This window comes from Dermacentor variabilis, chromosome 8 (assembly GCF_050947875.1).
Source record: "Dermacentor variabilis isolate Ectoservices chromosome 8, ASM5094787v1, whole genome shotgun sequence".
NCBI classification, from domain to species: Eukaryota; Metazoa; Arthropoda; class Arachnida; order Ixodida; family Ixodidae; genus Dermacentor; species Dermacentor variabilis.
Genome location: NC_134575.1, coordinates 7,565,475 through 7,591,762, shown reverse-complemented (window position 1 = coordinate 7,591,762; position 26,288 = coordinate 7,565,475). Strand labels below are relative to the sequence as shown.

The window sequence follows — 26,288 nt, the reverse complement described above, 5'->3', positions numbered from 1 at the left end:
CGTGTGCTTTCCTTAAGTTTTTTTTTCTTTTCCCCAAGCTAAAAACATAACCGCGCGTTAAGCAAAGAGTAGGCTGAATCGAGCTGTGCTTGCCTTGAAGCCGAATGTCTCTGCGGTGAGGTACTTGTGGGCGCCATTGAGAAGGCCCACACTCCAGGTGAGCGAGCTGGTGACCGCTTCCCCGCAGCCATTGCCGTTCATCATCTTGGATAGGCTCCTGCACGGACAGGGGAAGAAACAGGCATGCGTGGTGTTACCCCTCGCCGGCCACAGATGAAAACTGTACCAGAAACTGTGCGCACCAGAAAACTGTATGTGTCAGCAAAGCTAAATCAACCAGCGAATATTACGTAGAAATTAGTGTTTTGATGTTGAGTGCGAGGTCGTAGTTTCAATATCTGGCACGACGGTAGCCTTTGTGCTGACGCAGGTGAACTGAAGGCCTCGTAACCACCAAGGTGCTCGATGATCGACGCCATCCACCGCAGAGGCGCAGTAGTGAAAAGCACAGCATTACGACTGGCCGTGGCAATGAACCCTTGGACATTCATTACAGTGGCAAATGTGCATACTTCAGATAATAGGAACAAGGCCGAGTTTTGCGAGGCACGTTGTTTGGCGTCGCTAGCCCAAAAAAAATGGTATGTACGCCGCACGTACAAGGCAACCGCATTTCAAGGACCACAAAGCGAAAGAAAATCAAAAAGATCCGTGGTGCTGTGCGCAAGGATAGGAGGTTAACTGAAAAACTGTGGGAAGTGAGGTAGGTACCATGTTTAGCCTCATTTTCCCGTCATCACTTCATTTTGTCCGGGCAGACGGCGTTCGGTAGAGTTGTGCACGGGTCAAGGAACAGCGAAATAACGTGCAATTGCAGGCTCATTGTCAATGTAGCTCGAGCTACAATGCTCTGCCATTCCGCCTTTCAACGCTAGACTGGGTAGACCTTCTGGCGAAGCGGGTCGCTGTTACACGTTACTTTTTTGCGTTGCACCGCCATCATCCCACGAAAAGGCACCAAGGGCACAAACCTTTGTCAATTTCCAATTGAAAGAAGGGCTCTTATTAGTCTTTAAAACATTGTAACTTGTGTGCGGTGCTCGGAACGACTCTCTATCAGCTCATATTTCTTGAAAATTCGCGGGCAGACTGCGGCCAACGACAGGCGGCGCGTCCCCGTAGGGACCGACTCGGCATCTTGCGCTGCTCGCGTAAGAGACGAGGGGGCTCGTATACACTTTTCTGGCACAGACTTCCTAGCAGCTACCGCCGCTAGCATAGCTCAGACACTGTCTCGCCTTTACTCGCCACTGGTAAAGTTTGTCCGATGCTGTGCGGAGACGCTATCACCAGCGAGGCACAATTAGCAACTCAAGGTCATGCCACCCGCAAAATAAAGTTTGTTTCACCGCAGCGCACAAAAATTCGGCAGTGAAGCATGCTTGCCGTACTAGGGCAGCATGTCTGCGCACTTAAAAAAAGCAGCTCGTTGACTTGTTCAAATAGCTCTGGAGGTGCCAAAGAAAAGGGCGGAGCGATACGCAGTAATGCCGAAAATTCGCTTACACTTGGGCTACAGCATGGCGGCCAGGGAAGAGGTCACCACTCTGCGCGTCCACGTAGACGCATGCAGTGAGTGTGTTATTATTATTATTATTATTCCGTTTGAAAGCATCAGTACAATTTCACAGATAAGAGAAGAAACAGGCTGGCAACTCCCACCGGAAGAGGCACACGACGCCTGCCTACTCTTCAGGAAGGAAGGAAAAGACACAGAAATCGAAGATAAAAATAAGGGAAGGAAAAAGTGAATAAAGATACATTGTAGCTGCTTTTGAAGGAGACTCACCCTCCATTTCGAGGCTTTCGATCCAAACAATTGTTCCATAATGTGTTCGTCGTTATTACATTAAACGAAATCATGTCTTGAAGAGCTAAAGCCCGAGATTAACTAAGGGGACCAAGAGATTCAATTTTCAGTACAGACGGACAGGTAAACTTCTATAAAATAGACGGTGTGGCGATAGCGCGTCACCACCCTTTGCCATCTTAATTGCTCTGCATTTCAGATCAGAGCTTGATATTTCAGCGCACACATCCAAAGTGTGAATGTATTCGAGCACGCAACAATAACGCTAAAAGGAAGCTCTTCGCTCACTCTCCTATGCAGCGCATACACTGTTTCTCACATGAACAGCAACCGATCCGCTCTGCGCCACTGGCACTGCACACCAACTCGGCTTACACGCAATGTTGTTAAGGTATACCGAGACACCTTGGCCCCTCTTCTGCTCTCGCGATCATGTAGCTCGCCTCCTCGCTCGCTTCAGTTCACCGTCCGGCACTCTCAATCCAGGAATCGGCAAGTCACTGCATTCCTCCGATGCGAAAGTGCCACATCTCATTTGCTCGCCTACCGAAGACGGCTCTTAGCGGTATTAAGATGCAATAGCTGGCCTCAAAGGCTACACAGTAACGACGACAAGCGCACCGGGAATCAAGGGGAAAAGGTGCTAAACGTCACCTGGTTTCTAGAAGCATGGCTGCACACCGGAGAAGCTTCTACGGCGGCAGAAAGTGGAAGCCTGCTGGCTTCGAACAGCTCACTCGGACCGTTCAAACGTATTCCGCGACGGGGCCGAACACCGAGGCGCTGTGGGCTGTGTGGAGCGGCAACACGAAATCAGCCGGCGGTTTAGAGAAGGCCGGGCCGGGACGCCGAGAGCTCGAACGCAGTGAAGGCGACTCGGAACCGCGGCAATCTTGACGAGGTGCCTTCGAACTAAATATTCCGAGAAACCACGAGAAGCGCTTGAGACACCGCACAAGTTGCCGACACCGCAAGGAAAAAGTCAAAGTAAATACACCTCTATGAGTTCAAAGGCATTTAGGAAGAACCACTCAAAGACCTCGGAACTCGCACGCCTTGCTGCACTGGACGCCGCTGCTTCGGAGAAATGAAGAGCGCAACAGTCGAATATTCAGAGTCGCGGGGTGTTTCCTCGAGGCTTCGTGTTACGGAGGCGACGACGTAGCTTGGCAAGCGTTTCACGGACCGCAGCGGTGCATCTTGTGTAGAGTGGTGAGGGACGACCGCCGGCCCATGCAGAGGAGCAGCGAAGAGCGGTGCGGAGGCGCCGGTGGTCGTGGCGCGTCTGGTCCAGCGCCGCCGACGCCGAAGCCATTTGGGGCCAGAGCGCGCGCCGCCCGCTAACCCAGATGCGCGCCGGCGGCCGGCGTGAAGCCCGCCCCCTCTGGAGGGAGAGGGGTCGTCCGACGCGCAAGGAGGACCCCTCCCCCGTGGCTCGACGGGTGAAGCCCCGCTCACGTTATGTCACAGAGGAAGGAATGAGGGATGGATGGGAAATAGGCCCTCACCATTTGACAGGCATGTGGTAATTCCTAGCCGGCGCGGAGAATACGGGTAGTGTACCGGAATATTCTACATTGTACTGATCGCGACGAGGGCATCTCTAAAAGCTACCACGAGCTAAACAATGTCTCGGAAGGTCAGGCAACCGCGGAGGGCCCATTTCCCGAGAGTCAAAAACGCACTCGTAGAAACCGAAGGAGAGGAGGTGTAGCGTCAGAGGAGGTTGTCTCGTAGCTGCCCGATGTCACGCTCCTTCCTAGTTATGTCAGAGCATGGCTTAATTACTACTCGTCATTAATAGTTTGCAGCCGCCCGAATCGAAGGCCGCGGACCGGATGGGAAAGAACATAGTCTAATCCGGATAAAGCAAATTGCTCTCTATATCGTACATAGGAAACTTAGTGGCCGATAGACACGTAAAATAATTCCATCATAACAAACTGGACATCGGACATATCCAACTCCGCTGCCAGCGCCACATAAAGCACTCGAATGTCTTTTACTTCTTTTATACAGTAGAGATAAGTGCATAACACGCGCATCGCTGAAAGGTCGTTTAAGTTCGTTTTAAGAGAGTTTCGGTAGGTCGAAGCACCCAACATAATTATATTGGCGATATAAAACCAACAGGCAACGAATTAACAAAAAATCGAGCCTCTCCGTTTCCCTTCTCGTTCATCTGATATGTTGAACTACTTTTAAGCGCGTAACCTGTTAGTCGTAAACGGGTTCGTGCTAAACGGGAGTAATCTGATCACACGCGCGATTCTCCCAAGCGCACCGTAATCTCAGTTTGGGCCGGCGTTTCCGCGATACATCCGCCCCGCAGGAGCAACGCAACCGGCCACGGGGATCGAATCCCTCGGCGGGCCGAGATCTGCCAGCAGCTCCCGTTCGTGACGGCGCGTGCGCCGCTGCGAGCGCAAGACGAAACGGGTCGCGCTCTGCAACGGCACGGCCCGTGATCCGGAACTGGCGAAGAAAAACGGGCCGCGGCTTATTGCGCCACCGCTGGACGTGTGTCACACGCGCACACACACAAAGGCGCGCCGCCGCGCTCTATCTGCGACGCCAGTCTAGCGGCACGACTGACGGCGAGACGCACGTTCGTCACCGAACAATGCACAATGGCCGCGCGACTGGAAGATTAGCCCGCCCGTGCCGGCCGTAATCCGGCGGACGGCTGGCGCATGTCGGTTAAAAGTCGGCGGCGCGTTGAACAGCTCCCAAAGTTGGAGCAGAGCGATACGCGCGTCGTACGAACAGGAAGCGCGCGGCCTGCCCAGGAACTCCGAAGTATGCGCGGCACCGCGCAAGGCTTCCGTATTCTTGCCTGTTCCGTATGCGTCCGCGCGTTTCGTCTAATGGCCAATCGGGACGTCTGTCCTGGTTATACATTTATGCCCGTATGTATTGACTACACAAGGCTCGCGCGAGAAACAAGCGCCGTACGAGCGACCTATTGGAATTCTGGGAAGTTGGGCGACATATGTTGAGCGTGGATCAGCGGTGAAGCTCGTTGTTCCGCTCGAAGATACGAACAGCTCGGGCTTCGTTAAAGGCAAGTCGCGTCATACATCAGCTGGCGACCCGGGACTCATCGAATAGGCTACGTTAAATAAACGATGTTAACAAAGACACGACTGAAGGAAAAGAAAAAAAAAAAGACCCGGCTTTCCATTGGGTTAATTGCTTCTCATGCTGCACATATATAAGAAAAGCTCGTACAGAGCAGCATACTACAGATGCGAAATTCCACGTACTTGAACGAAGACAGGCTACGCGCACAAAGACAATAAAACGAAGCATGAGCGACAGTATACCATTTGCTGCGGCGCCCGAAGTTCCAGACCGCTGCTTCCATTCCGATTTACTTGCGCCGGAAGAGACGGCGGCGGCGGACGAACCAGCGAGGACGAAACAATCCAAAGCGTGTGCAGTGCAACGTACAAGGCGAGGCAAGAGCGGCTCGCGGATCATCCGGCCGAGCGGCTCATCGTTCGCGCAGAGACGAGATGGACACTGTCCGCCCCGCAAAGAGTGACCACGTGTGGCGCGATCGAGATTTCGAGGCGGCGCGGAAGGAGGCGAGCAGCGGCAGGCCAAGGCCAAGGATAACTGCTGCGGCGGCGACCTCTTCTCTGCAGAGCGGCAACAACTGCCGGGACGCAGCAACCCGAGAAGCGCCACTCGAAAGTACTTACGCTGGGCGCGAAATCTATACCGCGGGCTCCCATATACACGCACGCTTGTGTCCGTCTCGCTCCGTCACACACACACACACACACACACGCACACACACACACACACGTGTGTGTGTGTGTGTGTGTGTGTGTGTGTGTGTGTGTGTGTGTGTGTGTGTGTGTGTGTGTGTGTGTGTGTGTGTGTGTGTAGAGAGAGAGAGGGGGGGTGCAAACTACATCGCCGGCAAGTTTAACCTTCACTGGTAAAGTTCTACACACTTCTACAGACTGGCAACGGGTATTTTCGTGGGCCTCACTACGAACTGTTGGTATACATTACCTGGGTATTAGACCCGCAGATGACTATTGTACGCATCCCTCCCTCTTCTTCCTCGTTCTTTTTTCTTTAGTTCGGCAACCCAATACGACTATGATGCGCCAAGAGCAGGTTTATTGTGCAGAGAGTTGACTGATAGAGAAATGTCCAGCTCAGGAATAAAACTTTCACGTTGTGCATCGCAACAGTTCGCGTAAAACATCTGTTGCACGAAGGCACACGAATCGGCCTGTGGAGGCGAAACAGCATGTTTATCTCGGAGTAAAAGAGCAGGGCTAATTATTTGACTCGCACTCGGCTGACTGCAGCTCTGTGTAGCGGCATAATGGCGCGCGGCTCTTACGAGACGGAATGAGGAAGCTGGAAACTGGTCTGCCTCTGTCCATACGACATGTCCCGCTCGCTCAATTTTTCTTCTTCTTTCAATTCCGGGAGCCTTGGACGATGGCCAGCGGTGAATGTGGCGCGAACAGAAGACTGCACATAATGGGGCCGAGGCCACTCGGCGCTTCTTGCTTGCCAGCAAACACTCCAGGTCGCTGCGTGGGCGTCCCACATATCTGATTGACTGACAACGTGTTCACAAGTGCATTATGCGAGAACTTCTCTTTGAGCGCTCGTGCAGCGTATATACTTTCTTGCGACAGTAGGAACTCAACGCGTGTGGAGGACAACTTAACCATCCAGCATCTGTAGGATGTAGACTCGAGCGCGGAACCATACGGACCGCGGGATTTGAATAAAAGCCGAATATCACAGCAGCCTCGGAAAAACAAATCTGGTGTATTTGGACTATCCACTCGGCACTACGTAGTACAACCGAGCAACACAGTTTTGTACGGTCTCACTAGCTAAGGTTGCAGATTGCAATGTTGCAATGTTTTCTCAGGTCCCGCGGTCAGTAAACGTTTGTGATCGAGGGCACAAGTGCTATATAGGCAGCTTTAAAGTGTCCTCCCGCCAAACGACTTTGTATGCATCCCCTGGAGCAGTCGTTGCTCTGTATAATACGCAGTTCGGCGACTCTGTTCAGCTGGCTAGCGTGAATTAAGGACAGTAATATTTCAATACCGCCTCCGGGGAGTCGCTTTGCGCGGCGTCGTTAAACGAACCGACGCACACGGCGAAGTCTCGAAAACGTATAATTGACGCGCTGCAGCCAGCGGCGGTAACTATGCAGGCTGATGTGGTGGACGGACGCCAAAGCAGATGCACAAATTGCCGCTTTTTGCGCGGGAACGAGTGCGCTGTACGGCGTCTTGAATTCTCGTACATTTATTTATTTACTCTGTTTATTTAACTCTGGACAATTCGGTTGAAGCTTGTTCGTATGTGTGACCGAGTACGCCTGCGGCACTGAGCTGCCATTTCCTTCCACGCTTAACACGCGCTATAAAGGGGGCATAGCCGATGGTTTTCGCAGATAATAATAATAAAGCGATATCAGCCAAAGATCAAACTTCAAAAGAGCTCGTGGTCTGGGCGTACTGATTTGAGAAATCTGTCCTGAATAATTATGATACGAGCGGTAGATATGCAAAGCCGCGAACAGCAGCAGCAAAGTGTTACGGAAAGTCCGCCGGGCAACCATCAACTGATAGTGGAATCACCGAGAGAAACGTGCAAGGAGCGTCAAACTTCCACTCGAGATTGTGTGTCAAGCCCAAGCGTGCCCCTGCAAGAAGCAAAGCAAACGTCTGCGCAACGAGGCAGCTGCATCTGTATATTTTAACTTTTCCAGCAGATGCCGAAGGCCGACGTACCGTCCATATATAATTTCTTTAATTTTTTGGCTGTATCTGAAACCGCGCTAGCAGTCAAAGCGCCGACGGTATCGTTATAGGATCGGTCTACTCGATGCGAGAAAAACGCATGGCGCTTTTATTTAAACATAATCGGCCGAATCCGGCAGATCTTGATTTCCGAATGACGTGTAACATTATACATATATATATATATACATACATATATACACATATATATACATACATACATATATACACATATATATACATACATACATATATACACATATATATACATACATACATATATACACATATATATACATACATACATATATACACATATATATACATACATACATACATATATACACATATATATACATACATACATACATATATACACATATATATACATACATACATATATATATATATATATATATATATATATATATATACACACACACACACACACACACACACACACACACACACACACACACACACACCACGGCGCCACGCTGTTTCACGCGGGGACGGCGCGAAACGCCAATACGGTGGAATTCCACATAATGGCTGTATCAAGTCTAGAACGACATCCCGGAGTTACTGTTACATTGGACGCTCGAATTACTCTATATATTATCCGATTCGCCATCAAATTGTCAGTTCTGATTGGGAAACAGCTAGAGCAGCTCTGGTTGACTCAAAACGCTAACGCGGCGGAATTTCGACAGTGTCCAGAATAACACCGACACGCGAGGCCGGTCGACCGGCTTGTTCTGGGCGGCGGCGTGACGCGAGCCACGCAGACGTCACGCGCGGCCGAACATCGCCGCCGTAGAAACGCTTTCTCTTCTTTTATGTAGAATCGCGCGCGGCTCGAAGTTCTCTCGATCTTTTTTTTTTTCTTCTTCTCCCTCTCGAAAACAGATACGACGCCGCGCGAGGCGCGCACGGAGCCCCGTTTGGTATTGCGGCCACCACCACGGCGCCACGCCGTTTCACGCGGACGGCGCCAAACGTGCGCTGAATTTTCTTGCGACCTGCGGACGAAACCGGCGCCGTGTGTGTGTGTGGAGGAAGCGAAGAGTGGAACAAGACGCGGCACACGCAGGCATCGCCAATGCGGGACGCCAGCTTGGGAGCGAAGTCGCGTTTTCAAAGGCAGCGTTGTTCCGCGTCAAAGAAAGGCGAATTTCAAAAGTACGGCGGGCAGGTATACAGCTGGCGTGCTTTGGTATTTCGCGCGCTAATCAATATGCCGGAGAGGTGCAGCCTCGCGGTGGTTTCAAGACGCGTTCATTTTGTTCGCCTATGGGCTAACCAGATCCCTTAAACACGAAACTCGTTCCTTTCAAAGGTGCACAGAGAGTGACTACACAAAGCAAGGACGACGCGGAAGTGAAGCCGCAGTCATAAGGAACGCCCACTGCGCGCAATTGTTTTCTTATTATTAATATTATTACTGATAATGCGCCACGATGTTCGACAGACTATCAAAGAGCTGGAGTACTCCCAGGATATCTTTGGGTGAAGTCCAGCAATGCTATACCAAAGCACTATATAGCTGATCACGCTACAGCAACACTTAATTACGTCGCGTATGCTTCGTCCGTCCGCGTCTTCCTTCCCTCCTTCGTCATCTTTTTGCCAATATGGAACTCAGCGGAATGTAATCATGAAGTGGATTTGTCCCTGGTGAAGACGAGTTACGTTGTTGGAACGTTGGCTCCGCATGCATCTCTTGCTCGACCACTAGCTTCGCGTGTACATGAGCTCGACGGGAGCGGGTGGAGCTGGCAGTCGAGCTGACCCAGCCCGACCCGACCGCGTTTACGTATATCTTACCAAGAGGGCTGGGCGAGTTCGCCCATGCCTTGCATGGAGGCTGACCGAACTCGCCTCAACGCTCGCTCGACCGCGACTCGCCAGCCTTCACACGAACCCGACGAGTGGTTTTCGGCACGACGGGCCGATTCTACTCGACTTCATCGGGTTCGTGTAAACGTAGCCAAGAAAAACTTTAACGAATCATAAATGAGAGGGGTGCCTATTGGTGGAGCCCCTATTCCAGGGCCCCACTGGCTTCTGAGGCTCGCCAGGCCTGGTCGAGAGTCGCCAGCTGGCTTCCCAAGTCCAGTTCGGTGAGTCGCGCATCCCACGACAAATTAGCGAGTGAGTGCGTAATTAGCATCGAGAGGGCGTGTGCCGGGCGCCTCGGCACACGCCGTGCTGATGAAGGTCTGGACCGTGCCAATGGCTATTTGGAGGATGTCTTGCCGGTCGTCGTACGAGCCTCGAGTGGCCCATAGCGTGATGTCATCCGCGTATGTGGCACACTCGAGATCTCGGTGCTCCTCCAGTTGTAGTGCCAGTTTGCATAGGCCGACGTCGAATAGGAGCGGTGATAGTACGGAGCCTTGAAGGGTCGTATGGGGGTGAGCGTGTCGTACCTATCCCAATATGGGCGGTGCCGTTGCTCAAGAAGTCTTGCACGTAGCAATATATTTTATCACCACATCTAACGTCCTCGAGCCCCTCAAGAATCATGGAGTGCGAGATAGCGCCAAATGCTTTTTGAATGTCGAGTGCGGGCAAGAACCTGCGCGGACTTCCCGAGGGGTGGGGGGGTTCAGGACTTCGTATTTCAGCAGTATAGGCAGACGTCTAGGGCCGATACCCCTCTCCTGAAGCCAAACATTGTGATCAGAAGCAGATCGTTTTGCTTTATGTCTCGCTTGAGTCTGGTGAGGACGACTCGTTCGAAAAGCTTGTCCAGACAGGAGGAGTGAGACGGATCGTAGTTGGCCTAGTTCGCGCGGTTTCCCCGGCTTCGGTATTAGAATAACGTTTGCCGTTTTCCATTCCGAGAGTAGTCGGCCGTGGGGTTTCCATACCGCGTCATTAAAGAAATCGGTTAGGTGTTGGATGGCCGAGTCGCTCAGGTTTCTCAGCGTCGCATTGGTAATTCGATCGGGTTCCGGTGCCGTGTACTTAATGCCCGAGCAGCGGCGTAGAGCTCTGCGACGCTGATGGGGGCGTCCAGATCTCCGTTATCTTGGCCGTGATAGTTGCTGGGGCTAGGTGAACGTGTCTGCGCTTCTCCGGTGTAAGTGTCCTTTAGCAGTTGGTTGAGAAACTACGAAGAGCAGTTCCACCTCGTGAAGTAGCGTTCCAATCTGCCGGCGCGGTTCGACAAATGCGTGGGGACCGCGGAATGGAGTGCCATGCACGCAACAGAGGGTCCCGGCTTCGCCGAGGAAGATGAAAAGACCCGACACGGCAGGTCACGAAGGACCACTGCATCAGGGTACGAGAAAAAAAAAGAAGACGGATTGAGGGAAGAACTGAAGACCAAAGAAAAAAAAAGGAAAAAAAAGGGTAAGGCGAGGACGAAGGCAGATACTGTGACGCCAACTGGTTCGCAGTCGCCGCCGCCGTAACGTTCGTCGACGCAGGCCAACCTCGCCACGCCGATTACCCCTGTCCAAATGACCTTGAAAAGCATCCACGAGCGCGGGGCAACGCAAAGTAGGAAACTCGAAGAAGAAAACAAGCTAAACAAGCGACGACAGTGATGCACAATACCAGGAAAGAAAAAAAAAGTTTCGCGCGCGGTAATCAGAACGCGAGCAGGCAACGGCCGACGTGGCGCCGGCCATTATGCGCGCTGGAGGGACAGCAAACGCAAGGCAAAAAAACAAAAGGAGAAAGAGTTCTCGAGAGAGCCGGCGCTCCTTCAAAGGGACTCGGGCAGGTATAAGCACAGCTGTTTGCGTGCAGACGACACGGTAGCCGCTCCAAATTTCACGCAACCGAAACGCGAGGGTCGCGTAGCTGCGCGAAAAAACCCGAGAGAAGTAATAAAGCACGCCGCGTACAGACTCGCGGCGCGGAGTAATCAGCCGTTGCTATTTTCGGTGCCGCGATGGAAGGATTACGCGCACTGGCCAAAGCGAAAGCTCCTCTGGATGTGGCATGCTGCGCCTCCAAGCGGCGCGTGCAGAGGCGGCGTTACGTTATAAGGGGCGCGGTATAATTGCGCGTCAGCGCGTGGCCGCCAGGTGAGCGTGTCCCGCGTTACGAGATGACCGCGAGAACATCGCGTGCTCATTCTGTTGCGTCTCCGGCAGTGACCTCGTCTGCGCGCAAGGATTACACAGTGCGAAATGGAACGCGCCAGAGAAGTTCCCGCTTCTGTGGAACCTTATACTGGCGTGTACAGACTACGCAAGTGGAAACGACATCGGTCGAGCCGGCAGTGCAACCGATATTTGTGCTTCCTTTACTTACGCGAGTGTAGTTTGTGCCTGGCTTTGGCTAAAATCGAGATCGTACACACACACCTCGCGAAGGCTCTTTAATGACGTAAAATACCCGGCAGTCGGGTGGGCGTGAACCAGGACCATTCGGTCCGACCCGGCGGTCCTTTTTCGTCATGGATCCAGCACACAGAGTTTTTTTTTTTTTCTTCCTCAAGCCCATGGAAATGTCATAGAAGAGGCGAGGTTGAAAAGGCGTTTCGACAGTGCAAATGTGCCCCTGTGACTTTCCAGTCACGAAACGCTGTTTAAGCATGCTATAACACTGCCGGAGAAATATTAAAATTTTTATATTGACCGCTGAAAGGGCAACTGCGTGAGCAGTCTTTCCATTAGCCTTGCAGAAAAAAACAATATCAGTTACTTGCTGTGGTTGTGATACAAAAACCAAAGCGCATCACATATGAATTCACACAGGTGGCAAAAAAATGAATGTGATATACAAAATTGTCAAATCGTCAAACCAACTCGGAAATTAACTTTCACCGAGATAAACTAAACAACTTCAAATAACTTCGTCTGCGAGTACGAAAAAAAGACCTAAGATAAACCGTTAACTCAATAACAAGCTCTTCGCAGGCCTCACGGAATTGTGGTATTGCCACGTGCGAGCAATCTTCGAAGCGGAGTGCAGGGGTGTTATTCTGGACTATGGCGGTAGAATGGGCCAATTTTCGCCATGTTGAGGTTTCGAGCCAACCATAGAAGCCGTAGCGGCCTTGTTATCCTATCAGAACTGAAAAGATGCCGAATTCGACAACGTGGCTGAGTTTGACAGTGTGCAGAACATAGAGGAAGGAAACAACAGGGAAGGAGCACTGAGCAACCCGACTGAAGCCAAACGACTCGGCACATCAAGTGATCGTCATGTCAGAGCGCGCAGTAGGATTTAGTGCTCCCGCTCTGCAGGCAGAGCTGCCCACATTGGTTAAAAAGCTAACGGGAACCAAACATTATCGACCAATGCGCTGAATGTCAGGGGTCCCGTACTGGGCCGACTTTCAAGGGGAAATGCGAAGGCAATCGCTTCACAGCTTGCCAAGGCTGAGTCACGTGATGTGGCGCTCCCTCCTTCGACTTCCGTGGTTCAGAAGGACACCCCGAGATACAGGAGCACAATATTTTTGTTTGTTTTTTTGTTTTTTTTGCTGGGCTAGTTGGTTCATAATGCTCAGGAGGAACATAATACGCAAAAGGCACAAGGACAGACGGGCAGAGACGGATTTTTCGCTAGTCCGTGTGTGTGCCCTCTGGCCATTGTCTGTTTTGCGCCTTGTCTCCTTCACAAGCACACTGGAACTGACCGCTGCGATCAAACAGTGCAGTAACTTGATGAAGTTCGACACTTCGTAACTGCGGCTGACCAGAAGAGCACAACAGACGCCGAAATATGAGTTGTCAGGGTGGAGAACGTGGCAGGCACTGAAGAAAAGCATGTGCTAAGGCGAAGAAGCCGGCCAGCCTCAGGCTGCCTTGGTGCATCAGCCTTGAGAATATATGGGAGCCAGTGACCTCGCCAATCGAAAGCCCGCTGTTGTCTAGGCTGCCCGGAATTCATGCTATGGCATACACTTCAGAGGTGATAACCGATTGATCGGTGTCACTCGCTGATCGAACCTCCAAGGCCTTTGATAGGAAACAAGAGAATGTCCGGGTAGCGCGTGCGGTTTAGAATTTCAATGAAGAAGGCCGATAATACTTAGAATAAACGCGCTTAGATATCCGTTTCAATAGAATCCATAAGTTGACTGAAACGTCGTACGCCCGCCACGATACAGCCCCGTATTGGAAACTGTGCGCTAGCGAAAAGATTACAATTCAGCGTGCTTCTGCGATTTCGCGCTGGCGAGAATATGCGCAAGCTCGAACTGAGCGTCAGTAAAGGAAATGCGATTAAAGCTGGGTATCTCGCTTCGAACTTAACGAAGGTGAAGACGTTTGTAGCGACCGTCGATACAAGATGAGGCCTGAAGCTGCGGGAAGGGAGAATAGAAGGGGCAGGGTCTTTTTTTACTATTTCTTTTTCGGGTGTGCGTGCCTATATGGAGGTAGCAAAGGAAGAATTATCAATGGTCTCGCAGGAACACGGCGGCCGAAGGTCACGTGGTGAAAGGCGCGGATCGCGTCCGTTTAGCACATTCTGCAGACCTTTAGGCTCCTGGGCACTATTTTGGTCCGGACTAAATCGACAGCGCATGGACCGTACGGTAATTAAGTGTTACCAGTAATATAAATAGAATATAATTTATCCATGCTGTGGCCGCATGCAACATATTGGCTTATATGCGACAGGGACAGACTGCGTGAGGAGCGGCGGTGGTTACTGGCAGCCGTTCTTTGCCCGGCAGGCCGTCATGCAAGGCTGATTGAACGATTCGTGGAGTTTATCGTCTCAAAGCCTGGGGCGTCTCTGGGAAGCGTAGTGGGAGGCTCCATATGAATTCTGGCCACTTGGGAATCCTTAACGCGCACGGGCCAGGTCGAATTTTCCATCAACTGCGAGGTTTTCTTAGAAACCCGTATGGGTTTTACTTTGTAGCTCCGCGCTACAATTCGGGTGGATGCCAATTTTCTCCCCTTCACCTAAATCCAAGTACACGAGCGCTCTTACATTTCACCCCGATGCAGGCCGCCGCGTGCGGAATTCGTGCCCGCAGCCTCGATCGTTCTCGGCCACAGAACGCCGTAGCCAGTGAAGCACCGCGGCGGGTCCACAAATCTTTGGCGATCGCCGTCGATCGGGAGAGTCCACGGGCGACACAGCAGGGGCCGCTTTTCCCGTCCATCGCCTGCGCGGGAGCAGCGCCGGTACGAGGCTCCCAGGGTCGCGCGGTGCACCTGCAGCCCTTTTCTTTTTCGGGGGCCCGGGGCGAGGCCTCCGGAGCGGGTCCGCGCGGCGATCGACGCCCGAGGCGGGAGATCCAGCGGAAATGGATCGGCCGCCGCGCCGAGGTCGACGACCCCCACCTCGGCGCGTTGGCCCTATGCGCGCGGCAACGAAGGGGGGCGCACCCCCGCGTGCACCTACACGTGGCGAACCGCGGCGCGCCGTGGTCAGCAGGGCGTGCGCTTTCCCGAGCTGTACTCGTGCGTCGCGAGGATGCGCCGTGCCTCGACCTCAACGGGAATCACGTCGCCCACGCACGTCTCACGCCATTGGTTCTTAATCTTAACGCTGCGGGGTGCGTTCCGCATCTCTGCAGCTCTCCCGGCACCCGGTTGATCACCTAGTTGTTAACGCGCTGAAGAAAAAAGAAAAAATACGTGACTTGACCGCTTTGTTCTTTACTTGAAACTTGTGCATCCGACTTCAGAGACGGAATATGTTTCAATGAAGTTTTATCATTGGCGCCGATTACTTGCCGAAATAAACCAGATTCTGAACAAATGGAACAACAGATGGACGCGATAACGCTGTGGGAGTACGACAAGGCGTGGAAGATCACTGCTCGAATAACGGTGCGCGAATACTACCCACCGACCCACTCGCTTCACAAGCTTGTAGTGGTGGTAGTGCATTAGCCCCCTGTGTACGTGTCGCTCTTCTTTGTCTGGTCCCTTGCGCTCTCTGGCTCTGTTTTACTACGGATGGAAGTAGTAAATACAGTTGCTATCTAAATAGATTAATATATAAATAAAGAAAACGAAGGAAATTACTGCTTATCGCAGTAATGATGTAGCGCAGTCTGCCAACACCTGAACATCGTTCAGCAGTGAAAGAGGGAGGGGGGAGGGTAAAAAAGGACGGAGAGAGGATAACAGAGAGGACGGGGTTAAGATAACTATTACACAAATACAACAAAGCTTGCAGGTTGGAAATTATCCATAGTCTTGCAAGTTCCACTACGCGGTACGTTCGCCAGGTGATGCCAGTCACTCCGAAGCCCTCGAGCAGACACGCGATACGGTGGCCAGACAGCGCTGCCCCTCACGCGTCCCCGCACAAGAAGACCCCGTCTGCATACCGAGACGCTCGTAAACGAGCCGGCCCCCCTCTCTGGCACGGGCCACTGGCGTTCGTGCAAGCGAACGCGGTAAACATCACACATCGCTTCTGCTGCTGCTGCTGCGTGGGAAAGCGAGCAGCGAGGCTTCAAGGGCAGCCCCTTCCAGAGAATGCGCGTGTCCTTCCAGCCCCCTCCTGCGAAGAGACCGCTGCTTCCAGAGCGACCCTCGTTAGCATGCCATCGCTACCGCCTCCCAAATTTAACTTATTGCGTGGCCACGGGCTTGATCACTTTCGCGAGTTGGCGAGCTCTTGGTCGTCAGCTTGCCTTGGCACGTCATGGCCCGAGCTTCCGTTGAGGCCAATAGTATGCACAGAAACACGCATATATTTCGTTGTATAAATGCGCGCGCGCACGCTTCCTTCATATTCTCCTAATTTGGCGCTTTCGTTCTAAAAGCGGCACGCAGCTACCGATCTCCGCCATGTTTCACGTGACTTTCAATCACTGCTGCAGTGCAACAAACTAGACGGCCTCCCTCGTGGTTTGTCTTCTTCTCAAGTCCCAGCAGCTGCCGCCCGGGGAGGCACTGTCGGAGGTCCTTGAACCAGCGCTATAAGCGCATGCACGCACGGCTCGAGAGCCTGAGCTGCGGCGTGCGCCGTCTCACACGAGCTGCGCAACCCGATCGCTCCGCAATCGAGGCGATCCTAGCGGCACGTATAATGCGAGTCCACGGATGCTTCTCACGGCGTCTCGTTAGGGACGGCGGACGCGCCACTGCATGCCTGGCATACAGCTGGCAACCAGGCACACGCCGACCGATCTCGAGGCGTCGTCGAGAAAAGGAAAGTCGCGGTATAGAACCTTCTAGCCTCTGTAGTCGCGGCTGCCGTCATGACGCTTCGCGCGAGAAAGCCTGGGCACGTGACGAATGTATTCCCTCGTTGTATTCAAGTACCGTATTTATTCAAATTTAAGCAGACGATCAGTCAGGGCGCAGTCGCTGTATATTCAAAGTCCGCTGCCGGCGAGACGCGATCGCACCGAGCACAGTGCTTGCATACACCGAGCCGGGACAAGTGCGTGGCTGGCGCTGGACATATTGGCAATAAATGACATTTACTTCTTGTGGCTGTTGTCGCTTACTATTATCTTGGTCGGCTCGCATTCGAGAATACGCTTTCTTTATGAACTTCCAAATTTTCAGGTACGCTTATAGAAACGAGGCCGACCTGGATTCAAGTAAATAAGGTATAAGGTTTTATTTGGCTTTTCGTAACACAAAACACAATATACAAGATTGATGAGACCCGTAACCGGAGGCTAGTCGGATGTCTAACGTGGTGATATACATACAAGCAGCTAATAGAAAAACAAAAACGAATATATATCCAAAAATGTGCAGCTAGGTTAGGTTCTCCAAAAAATGTTCGAAGGAAGGGGAAACATGCTTGAGAGAGTGAGTGTTGTCCAAGACTTTACCCGTGCGCCTATTGGAATACCGCTTTTGTTGGCAGCTTTGTATTACAGGGCAGTTCCTGACGGCTACACTGGGTGCCGTCCTTTCTGCCGCTTCCATACTTTTCCTCGAATGCATCAAACAACGGGGATGCCGTGTTACTGTATGTATAATATTCGCCCGCGTCTAGAAGCGCTGTCAGTGTCTTTGCAATTTCTTTATAGACTTTTTACAGTGCTTTGAGTTTTCATTATCCTTACTTTTTTTTTTCGTTGTGTTTACTAGCCATGATGTTGAGGTAGTCGGACCTTTCTGAGGCTAACTTCCTATGTTCCACATCTGATAAAGGAGGAGGAATGAAAGACAGCAATTCCTCTATTTTGCATTGATGCACGCTCTCGAAATTCCGTTTCCTTCAACTCTAACCAACCTACTCTAAACAGGTCGTTAATTCCCGTCGCCACTGTATACATTCTGATTTATTATTCTGAGCTACCCGGTTCTCGGTCAAATCCCCCAGGGTGGGTACGGGCCATCGCAACATAAGGCGTAACCTCTGCCGCGCGAGAGCTGACATGCTTCCATCTTCGCCCCACGAGAGAGACGCACCCCGGCGTCGAGGGTTACCGGAGGTCACGAAAGACTGTACACGGAGGTTCGGACGGGAGGCTGCAATTCGAAATGCCGAATCGCTCGGCGGCCTAGACAACTGCGAACACGCCAGGGGGGGAGGGGAGGGGGCAAGGTGGACGCGCACTTGACTAGCCGACCAAGATAGCGCTAATTCGCTCGCCCCCTGCGCAAAGAGTGCACCACAATGGCCGCGCGCGTAGCCCGCTGCTGCCCCCGCGCGCTCGGCCCGGTTTCTATTCCCGGCAGCGATTGCGGCCGGCCGCCCAAGTGGACCGACTCGTCCTCCCCGCGGGAAGGCCTTCGCGCACTGCGCGCTTCCTGCCCCGCGAGACGCGACGGCGCACTTGATCCGCCGCGAGTTCACTGGCACGATGCTCGACCGTTGGCGACGCGGCGCGTGTACGCGCGGCAGCGAGGGACGAGCCCTGACCCCGCAAGTGTGCCCAAAGCGTCACGCTTGCTTGCATATATGATCCATGATTTCACTCTCTCCACTCTCCCTGTCATCTTACTCCCCCCCCCCCCCCCCCGTACTGCTGACCGCCGTTTGGGTGGCATGCTGACAGCGCCAGACAGTTACATGCAGTCAGCAGCAACTGCCCGTATTTCCTTTATTCGTTTAAATAAACTACTACTACTACTATTTGCTTGATTATTTCTTATTTAGTGCCTTATTACCAGCTCGTCATGGAATACGAAAACACAGAGGGAGACAACGGGCACGGGCGCTGTACTGCGCTGGTGACGAACAGACTCGCCAAAAACTGCACCTTATTGGACGCCTATAACGCGCTGACGATCCAGGAAATTCACATTGCATTGATTAGAATTTGTTTCCCTTAGGAATTCACGGGTGGTCCGTTAAAGGCTACAGCGAATGAATTTTAAGGCTTTACGTGCCAAAACGATGGTTTGATTTGCGTGCCCCCGATGCACGGACACGGGCGTTTCCCCCCCATCGAAACGCGGGGCGAAACACCACAGCCGCTTAGCCACGGCGGCAGGCGTTAAAGACTATAGTAGTAAGTATGGCTGGCCAGAAGGCGGTTACAAACGACCACACAAACGAGAGCATTTCACGTAACAATTATGGTTAAATGGCGACAAAGCGGATGCCGTGAGTAAGAGCTAGGATCGTGACATGAGTGACATGGTGACATGAGTTGGGCCTTTTTTGTAGTCGGAGAAGCGCAGAGCAAAACTAGAATTGGAGAAAGACTCAGGAACACGGATGAATATAAATGGGCGGCTAAAGTGCAAAAGCATCTGTACCTGAAAGGCGTAGATAAAGAATGGAGAAAGGGGTCAAGAAAGCTGGCAGTACAGGGTAATTGAAATTGCAAATAGACAACCAGGAGTCATGAAAAACAATGAGAGTAAACAGAAACCGTGAACTGGATCCAAAGAATGGATGAAAAAAAAAAAGGACCACGGGGAAAAGACAAGAAAGGGAAGAACTAAATGAGAAGGGAATGAGAAGAGAAATGAGAAGATAATGGTACGATAACACAGAGGGCAGTGCCTTGCTATTTGAAATTCGAGGTGGTTGCCTAAGGACAAAAACATACCGGAACAAATATCCGCAACAAGATGTGGCATGCGCCTGCTGCAGCGAAAACCCGGTGACCACTCAGTAATATCCAATGGAATGCGAACCCAGCGAAACCCCTATGTAACGTACACCTTCCAGAACAGCTGGAATTTGAAGTGAACGGAAGCACCAACCGGTCAGCAGTCGAGATAAGCAAAAGATGCTTAGAGTATTGGTGGGAAAAAAGCAGGGAAGAGATTGATACGACCGGATCCGTTACAGGCATACGTACAAGGTAGATAGAGAAGTTTAGAGGAAAAGAAAAAAGATCACACAAAAATTGAAGAATGAAAGGCATGTATAGCATACTTGAGTGACCCAAGCAGGCTAGGTGAGCATTAGTCACCGCTCCGTGTCTAAGAGGATGCCAATCAATCATGATCGTCACGACCGCTTTGCTGATCGTATTGCGCACCTACCTTCTTAGGATTAAGTGGCAGTTCTGCCCCCGGCTTGTAACGCGACATGCGTAATTCGCATACTAACGCCTCGATTTGTGAACTGAAGCCGCACCACCGGTATCGCTCGATCTTGTTTATTCTACTGAGACAAGGATTGCGCGCGCAAACACGTGTTCGTGCACGACGAGACATAGTCGGAGAAGATTCTCTCTCTCTCTTCGTTCGAAGCAAGAGACGCGCACGAATGCAGGAAAGTATAGATCCACCCCCTCGTTCTCCCCGTCGATTTCGATCGGACGTAAGTCGATGGGCGGGCACGCTGACCCCGATCGCGCGCGCGGCTTCTTCGGTCGTGGAGGCCCATATGCGCGTCGTGAGGAGTGCCCGCGGGGCCTCTGCGAAGAAAGCCAACGCGGCATCATTTTCGTCGGGGCTTCTCGCGGGGAAGCCTCTGCAGAGCCCTCCAGGGTAAGGATGGAGGGGGGTGCAAGGGGCCCACAAGCCAGTGAAAGCAGGACCCTCTCCGTCGTGGCGGGGTGAAGGGTCCACACTGACACACAGAGACAAGCGGACAACCGATTCCCATACTCGAGCTTCGCACGTAACTGGTCCATTTGGAGCCCTAGACCGTTTGCCGATTAGATGTTTCAGATTGGCACATTTCGCCTAATATGCTGATGAAATTTGCTGACTCGTGCCCAATCAACCGCGCACGCATTCTCATGCAGAAAGCCGTGAAGACACTTTTGTGCTTTTCTTGAGGACGACCAGCTGGCTCGTGCGAGTAGCCTTGACTGCGCGGCGCTGTTGGCGCACGTGCAGCACGTTCCCATCTCTCCATTCCCCTCCACCCAGCACATCCAACCGGATCGACGATTTTCTCGTAAACAGCCCTGCCTTCTCTCTCTCTCTCTCATCCATGGAACAAAATGGAGTTTCCAAAAATCGACTCGCGAAATTCGCCCACACAAAGCAGTGCGCCGCGCTGGCTTTGCTGACCCGCCGCGGTTTAGTGGCTACATACATAGCGTTGCGCGGCTGAGCACGAGGCCGCATTTCTGGTCGAAATGCAAAAGATCTCATGCATAATTAGATTTAAGTGGACTGGGAAGAGCCCCACGAAGGTGGTAGATATTAATCCGGAGTCCTCCGCTATATACGGCACCGCCTACACTGCAGTTTCGGTACTTTAAGAGTAAAACCATTCAAAATCTGATCAGCGGGAGCACCAAGTGCGCGTACGCAGTTGCAAGTCGTCCGCGCGAAGCTCTCACGACTGGACCGAATCACCGACTCAGCCCACGAACCCAGCGTGACGCGGCCGAACGACACCTAAACAAGCGTCGCATAATGTTGCGCATGTGCTCGCTGCTCGTGGTGCCGCTTACTGCCAAGGTCGCGTTCGAGCTGGAGAATTATTCGGCACTTCGACCGGCGCTGCGAATCCTTCTCGCGCTTTGTCTGAAAGCGAGCAACCAAGAGGGCGTGGTCGAGGCGAGCAACGACCGCGGACGTACATCGGCGGCACGAAGCCAGGAAACAGTTCAAATTCCTCGCCTGGGCTCTCAAAATACGGCGGCACCGAAACTGCTGTGTCGCCCCATGACTTGCAGCGTTCCGCGAAAGAGTAGCGGGCACTGAGCCAAAAACGGCCGCGTGCGTCGCGCATGCAGTGCAACGTTAGGCTCTCCTTGGCGCATCTCGAGAGCAACGCGAAGCGATTAGAGTCGAGGAGTGAATTGCACAACTAACGTGCACACGTTGCTGCGGTATCGTTCCAAGTTGGGTGAAGTGATTTCAGCAGCAGGAAAGGAAAGATTGGCGCTATACGGCACTGAGCAGCCGTATAGAAGCACAGCTCAGCGCCAATCGATTTACTTGCGAACGGAGGTTTGTCGCGATATATCAATCGGCAGCGCCGCTTTAGTTTAAGGATACAGTGCTATATATATATAGGCAGGGTACACGTACAACCGAAATGTCTCGATTCCGCTACTCTTCAGTTGGCTGTCGGCACCGTTCTGCACGCGTTGCAAGGACGCCGCCCCTTTCGCACTCCGGAGATGCGGAACCTGCGACGAAACGCTGCGAGTCATAAAAATTCGACACGGCACGAAAGCAAGTCGCCGCACCGCGCACGCGCCATGCATGCGTCTACAAGGCTTCGACAGAGCAGCTGCAGAGCGCATATAAAGGGCACAATCTCAATAAGGTCCTTGCGCTATCTGCAAGCAACGGTGTCACGCGATGCGCGCATGGGCGCGACGCTGTTGACGTGGAGTGAACTATACCGCTGCCGGACGCTCGTGCGGCGCATCCGGAGGAACTGTTTATCACCCGACAAAAAGCGCGGCTTCCTAACCGCGACGACGCCCATGTAAGGGTTCCGCGGGCGGGGGACGACAGCGCCATCATCCAGCGACACCTCGGCGATTCGTTTGCTACCCCCCCCCCCCCCCCTTCACACGCGCAGGTTGCCGGTGTCACCTATACTCAGACCGCGTCTTTTCTATCTCGTGGCAGAAGAAGCTCACGAAGGTGGTGAACTTGACCTAGTTGTTGCCCGGGGTTGGGAAATGTTTATGGCGCGGCACTTTATGAAGAAAGGTTCCGCCTTGCACGCGACACCTCGGGAAGCAGAAACAGTTCAATAAAGGACAGCCCGTGACACCGCACCTTGAAGTGTGTTCTTTTCGATGCTGGGTGTACATAAACACAGGGCGTCTCGCGTAGCGCCCCCGTGAAAGAAGCGAGGTGGAATTCACCGAGCGATGGAAAGGTAAGCTCGGCGAGGATAAAAGCGAGGAATAATTTCCGTAATTCCAAACGCCGCGGAGGTATGCGTATACGCTTTTTACACAAAGCCCAACATTTGTTTTTTAAGCACCGCAGCAAAGATGGCGCCACATTATACCCCGCGCAAATCCCCGCAAAGATCACGCCCCGGAGGGTGGCCCCCCGACAAAAATTCGCTGTTGCGTCACGAATGCACGGCGCTGTAACGAAATGCCTAATCGCTCTGTGCTCGAGGCAGGGCTCCAAGCCCCCACGTTCAAGTGTGGGGTGCTGCAGGTCAATTTTGAGCACCCATATTTGACGCGCACTTCAGCACACCAACGCTTCTGCATCTCGCCCTGATCTGAGCGCGGAAGCTACGTCCAAGGATCGAACACGTGGCCACTATATTATGAGCGGCCACAGCTGTGGCCACTCATAATATATAGCACGAAAATTCGACGTCTTTCTTTTTTTTTTTTTTTCTGAGTATTACAGAAGCGTTCGAGACGTACTGACGTGTCGACAACGTGGCTCAAACTGATGCTTCGGGCAGACTGCGTTTATTGGTGCTTTCTGCATCCAGCAATGCGCACAACCACGGACTGGCCCTAGATGAGTATGGCGCGCTTGTGTGTGACCGTGTCATAGCTAAAGAACGTGCGAAATGCCGCGTTACACAAAGAAGTGGTCAAGGAAGATTGTCGCACCTCGGTCATACTGTTAAGAACATATCAAGGACTGGTCACGGGCTTCCAAATCGTCTCCCCCCTGGCTTTCTTTTTCTTCCCGGATAGACGGCAAAAAATTTTCGTCGTCGGCTGTCCTCCCGTGTTCATCGGGTGTATGTATGCCCAACAACGAGCAGGGCCGTATTGAAAAGCAACGCGACAGCTGACGCGCGAGCGAAGCCGGCGATACCGCAGGTGGCGGTTATCACGAGACGCGGTATCGTACAAGTAACAGAAGGATACCGGCAGACTCCGCGCAGGTGTGTCGCCTCCCGCGGGAGTCGCTCGCAAGGCGAGGCGTGCCCGCAAACGGGGCCACGCCGCCGCTGCTGCTGCTTCTGCCGCATGCAGCCAGAAGCCCCGCAAGGCGTCTGCGTCGAGCGCGCCTCGTGGAACGAACTGGGCCACATGCACGAGCCGGGGAGGCTTCTTTGGGTACCTCGGCGAGAAGAGGAGGCAAAGGGGGCAGAGCGTACGCACACCACCCACCACCCTGTAGCGGTCCTGACGTCACAGTTGGCGAAGCGGGCCACGCGGCCATTATCATCGCTCAAAGAGAGCCGGCGAGAAACAATGGAGCCGCGCGGGCAAGCACGCAAATGCGGCCGAAGCCGTTCATCCAGCCGTCGCCGGACCGGCCACGCGGGCCCAAAGTAGCCGCGGCACACGAAGAGCAGCAGTCGAAAGCGTCGCGGCACAAAGGGGGGGAAAACGCTATCTCGGGCCAGCACGCCTTCCTGCCTGGCGTGCGAGGCCTCGCCTGGGCAGACGCGAAGCGGCGGCCGCGCCGATTCCAAGTGCGCGTGGCGGCCGAAAGAAAAAGCGCGCGCTGGTCATCAAAGAAAATGGCGCCGCCCGCTTGAGCGAGCAGGGCAGCCGCGCCCGGCAAGGAAACGGGTGATAAGTTCTCGGGTGTCTTTTTTTTTTTTTTTTTTGCTGCTTATTCCAGCGTCCCTGGGAGCCAGCAAAGCGGCGGTCGGTATACGTGACGAGACGGGAAAACGAACAGCAGCTGCGCTTCTCGCTTCGGCACCGGCCGCGCAAACAAGCGGCAGCAGCGAGTGTTCCACTTGTATAACAAAGCTCGCCAAGGCACCGAGCGAGAGGTATACACTGCAGTGTGGTGCCGGCTTGGGAAAACAAAAAGGGCGTTCACATCGCCGCCAGTTGATCTGCTGTGTTGATTTTACCAGGCGCACCCTCATTTCCAGAATGACGGCGCATCGAAATTTTCGCAGGGTAATTAAACGGTTGCAGCGTGTAATAAACGACTCGGGTAGCCGAGAGTACCGTCTTAGTATAGTACGCGTATTGCCGCCCATGTGCGCACAGAAAAAAAAAAAATAGTTTAAGGGCTTTCCAGAGACTGCACAGTGCGTGATGAGGGACGCGTTAAGGGAGAGCTGCGGTTTAATTTCGATCGCCTGCTGTTCTTTCAGGTCCTCCCAAAGTACGGTACTGCAGCGCTTTTACGATTCGCCCTCGTCACACTGCGGCCGCGGAAATCGAACCTACGCCCTCGTGCTCTGCAGCAGGGCTCCACTGTCGCTGAGCTGCAGCGGCGGGAACGCAGAGAAAAGACCTCAAGGAAGAGCACAGCGCCACGGAGTTCATTATAAGGCCAAGCATTGAAATCTGGGGTGTGCTCTGGACATCGTCCAATTCTGTAATGGTGGCATTTTAATTAGGCCGATCAGAGTCGACAAGATGGCAAATTCGACAATATGGCGGAACTCACCGATGTCCAGTATGTGGTACCCCTGAGCTCCTGCTCAATGTGCCTCTTAAGTACTCGTATATAGCCCGCAAATAAACAAATACAAACAAACCTACAAAGTAACCCCTTCCCGAAGTGCAAACATATGGTTCTCTTATGAGTATCTTCAATCCAAAAATAATTATATTATTGGGGTTTACGTGCCAAAGCCCCGATTCGATTATGAGGACCACCAGGGGGATCTTTAACGCGCACCGAAATATAAGTACACGGGTGTTCTCGCATTTCGCCCCCATCGAAACGCGGCCGCCGTGGCCGGGAATCGATGCCGCGACCTCGTGCTTAGTTAAGCTCAATACCATAGCCACTATAAGCAACCACGGCGGGTTTATCTTCAATTTCACTTCCCACACACACAGCAGAACGTATAGCTCCGTCGTATACGCGGTCGGGCATCAACGCGAAGCACGGCGGTGCGTTACGTCGATACCAGATATCCGTGGGACGCCGTTGCCTGTATACGGCGCGGCGACGAGGGGCACGTGAAGAGGCGGCTCGAATAACCGCGCTTCCTTCTGCGTCACGACGAGATGAAATAGCCGCTTTGTTGACTAAACAGACGACCGGCCTTCTTGTCTCGATTCTGTCCACATCATCTGGATGCTTGCGATGAATGGTTTCCATGCAACGATGACGGGCGTCGTCAACAAACCGAGCTGTCGCCAGATTTTCACCGATGCGTCGCTGTGCTGGACCGATCGGAGACTCTCCGATGGTATACGGCGAGTCGCGACGGCTGCGTGTAAATGGGCTAGGGTGATCTCGAACACAGGCTCGCACCGGGATCTCTGCTCAAGCGCACTAAAGGCTGCACTACTGCTACGTATAGTAAAGATTGAAACCTGGGCCATAGAAATAGCTCTCCGTCCCAGTACAATCGATGCGAACGTGAAACCGAAAGCACCCCTACCGAAGTTGACCTTGCAGCCTGAGCTCACGACTGACAGATGCAGATGATTAAACAAAAAGGTGCTCGTTGTACCGCTAGTATAGGTGGCTCTATTT

The 26,288-nt window shown here is 52.8% G+C and overlaps 1 protein-coding gene across 5 annotated transcripts in view; it reads right to left on the bottom strand.

Annotated features, from left to right (window-relative positions):
* The window catches only part of sn (fascin domain-containing protein singed), a 59,792-nt gene that overhangs the window by 16,682 nt on the left and 16,822 nt on the right, over window positions 1-26,288 (bottom strand). For 2 of the 5 annotated variants that reach the window (XM_075701035.1, XM_075701036.1), the window contains exon 2: window positions 94-217. In XM_075701035.1, coding sequence (XP_075557150.1) covers window positions 94-204 — 111 coding nt within the window. In that variant the 5' untranslated portion in view covers window positions 205-217. Of the gene's footprint in view, window positions 1-93; window positions 218-2,524; window positions 3,159-5,196; window positions 5,253-21,971; window positions 22,112-26,288 lie in introns of those variants that run through there. The other 3 variants (XM_075701032.1, XM_075701033.1, XM_075701034.1) reach the window with 3 other exon arrangements.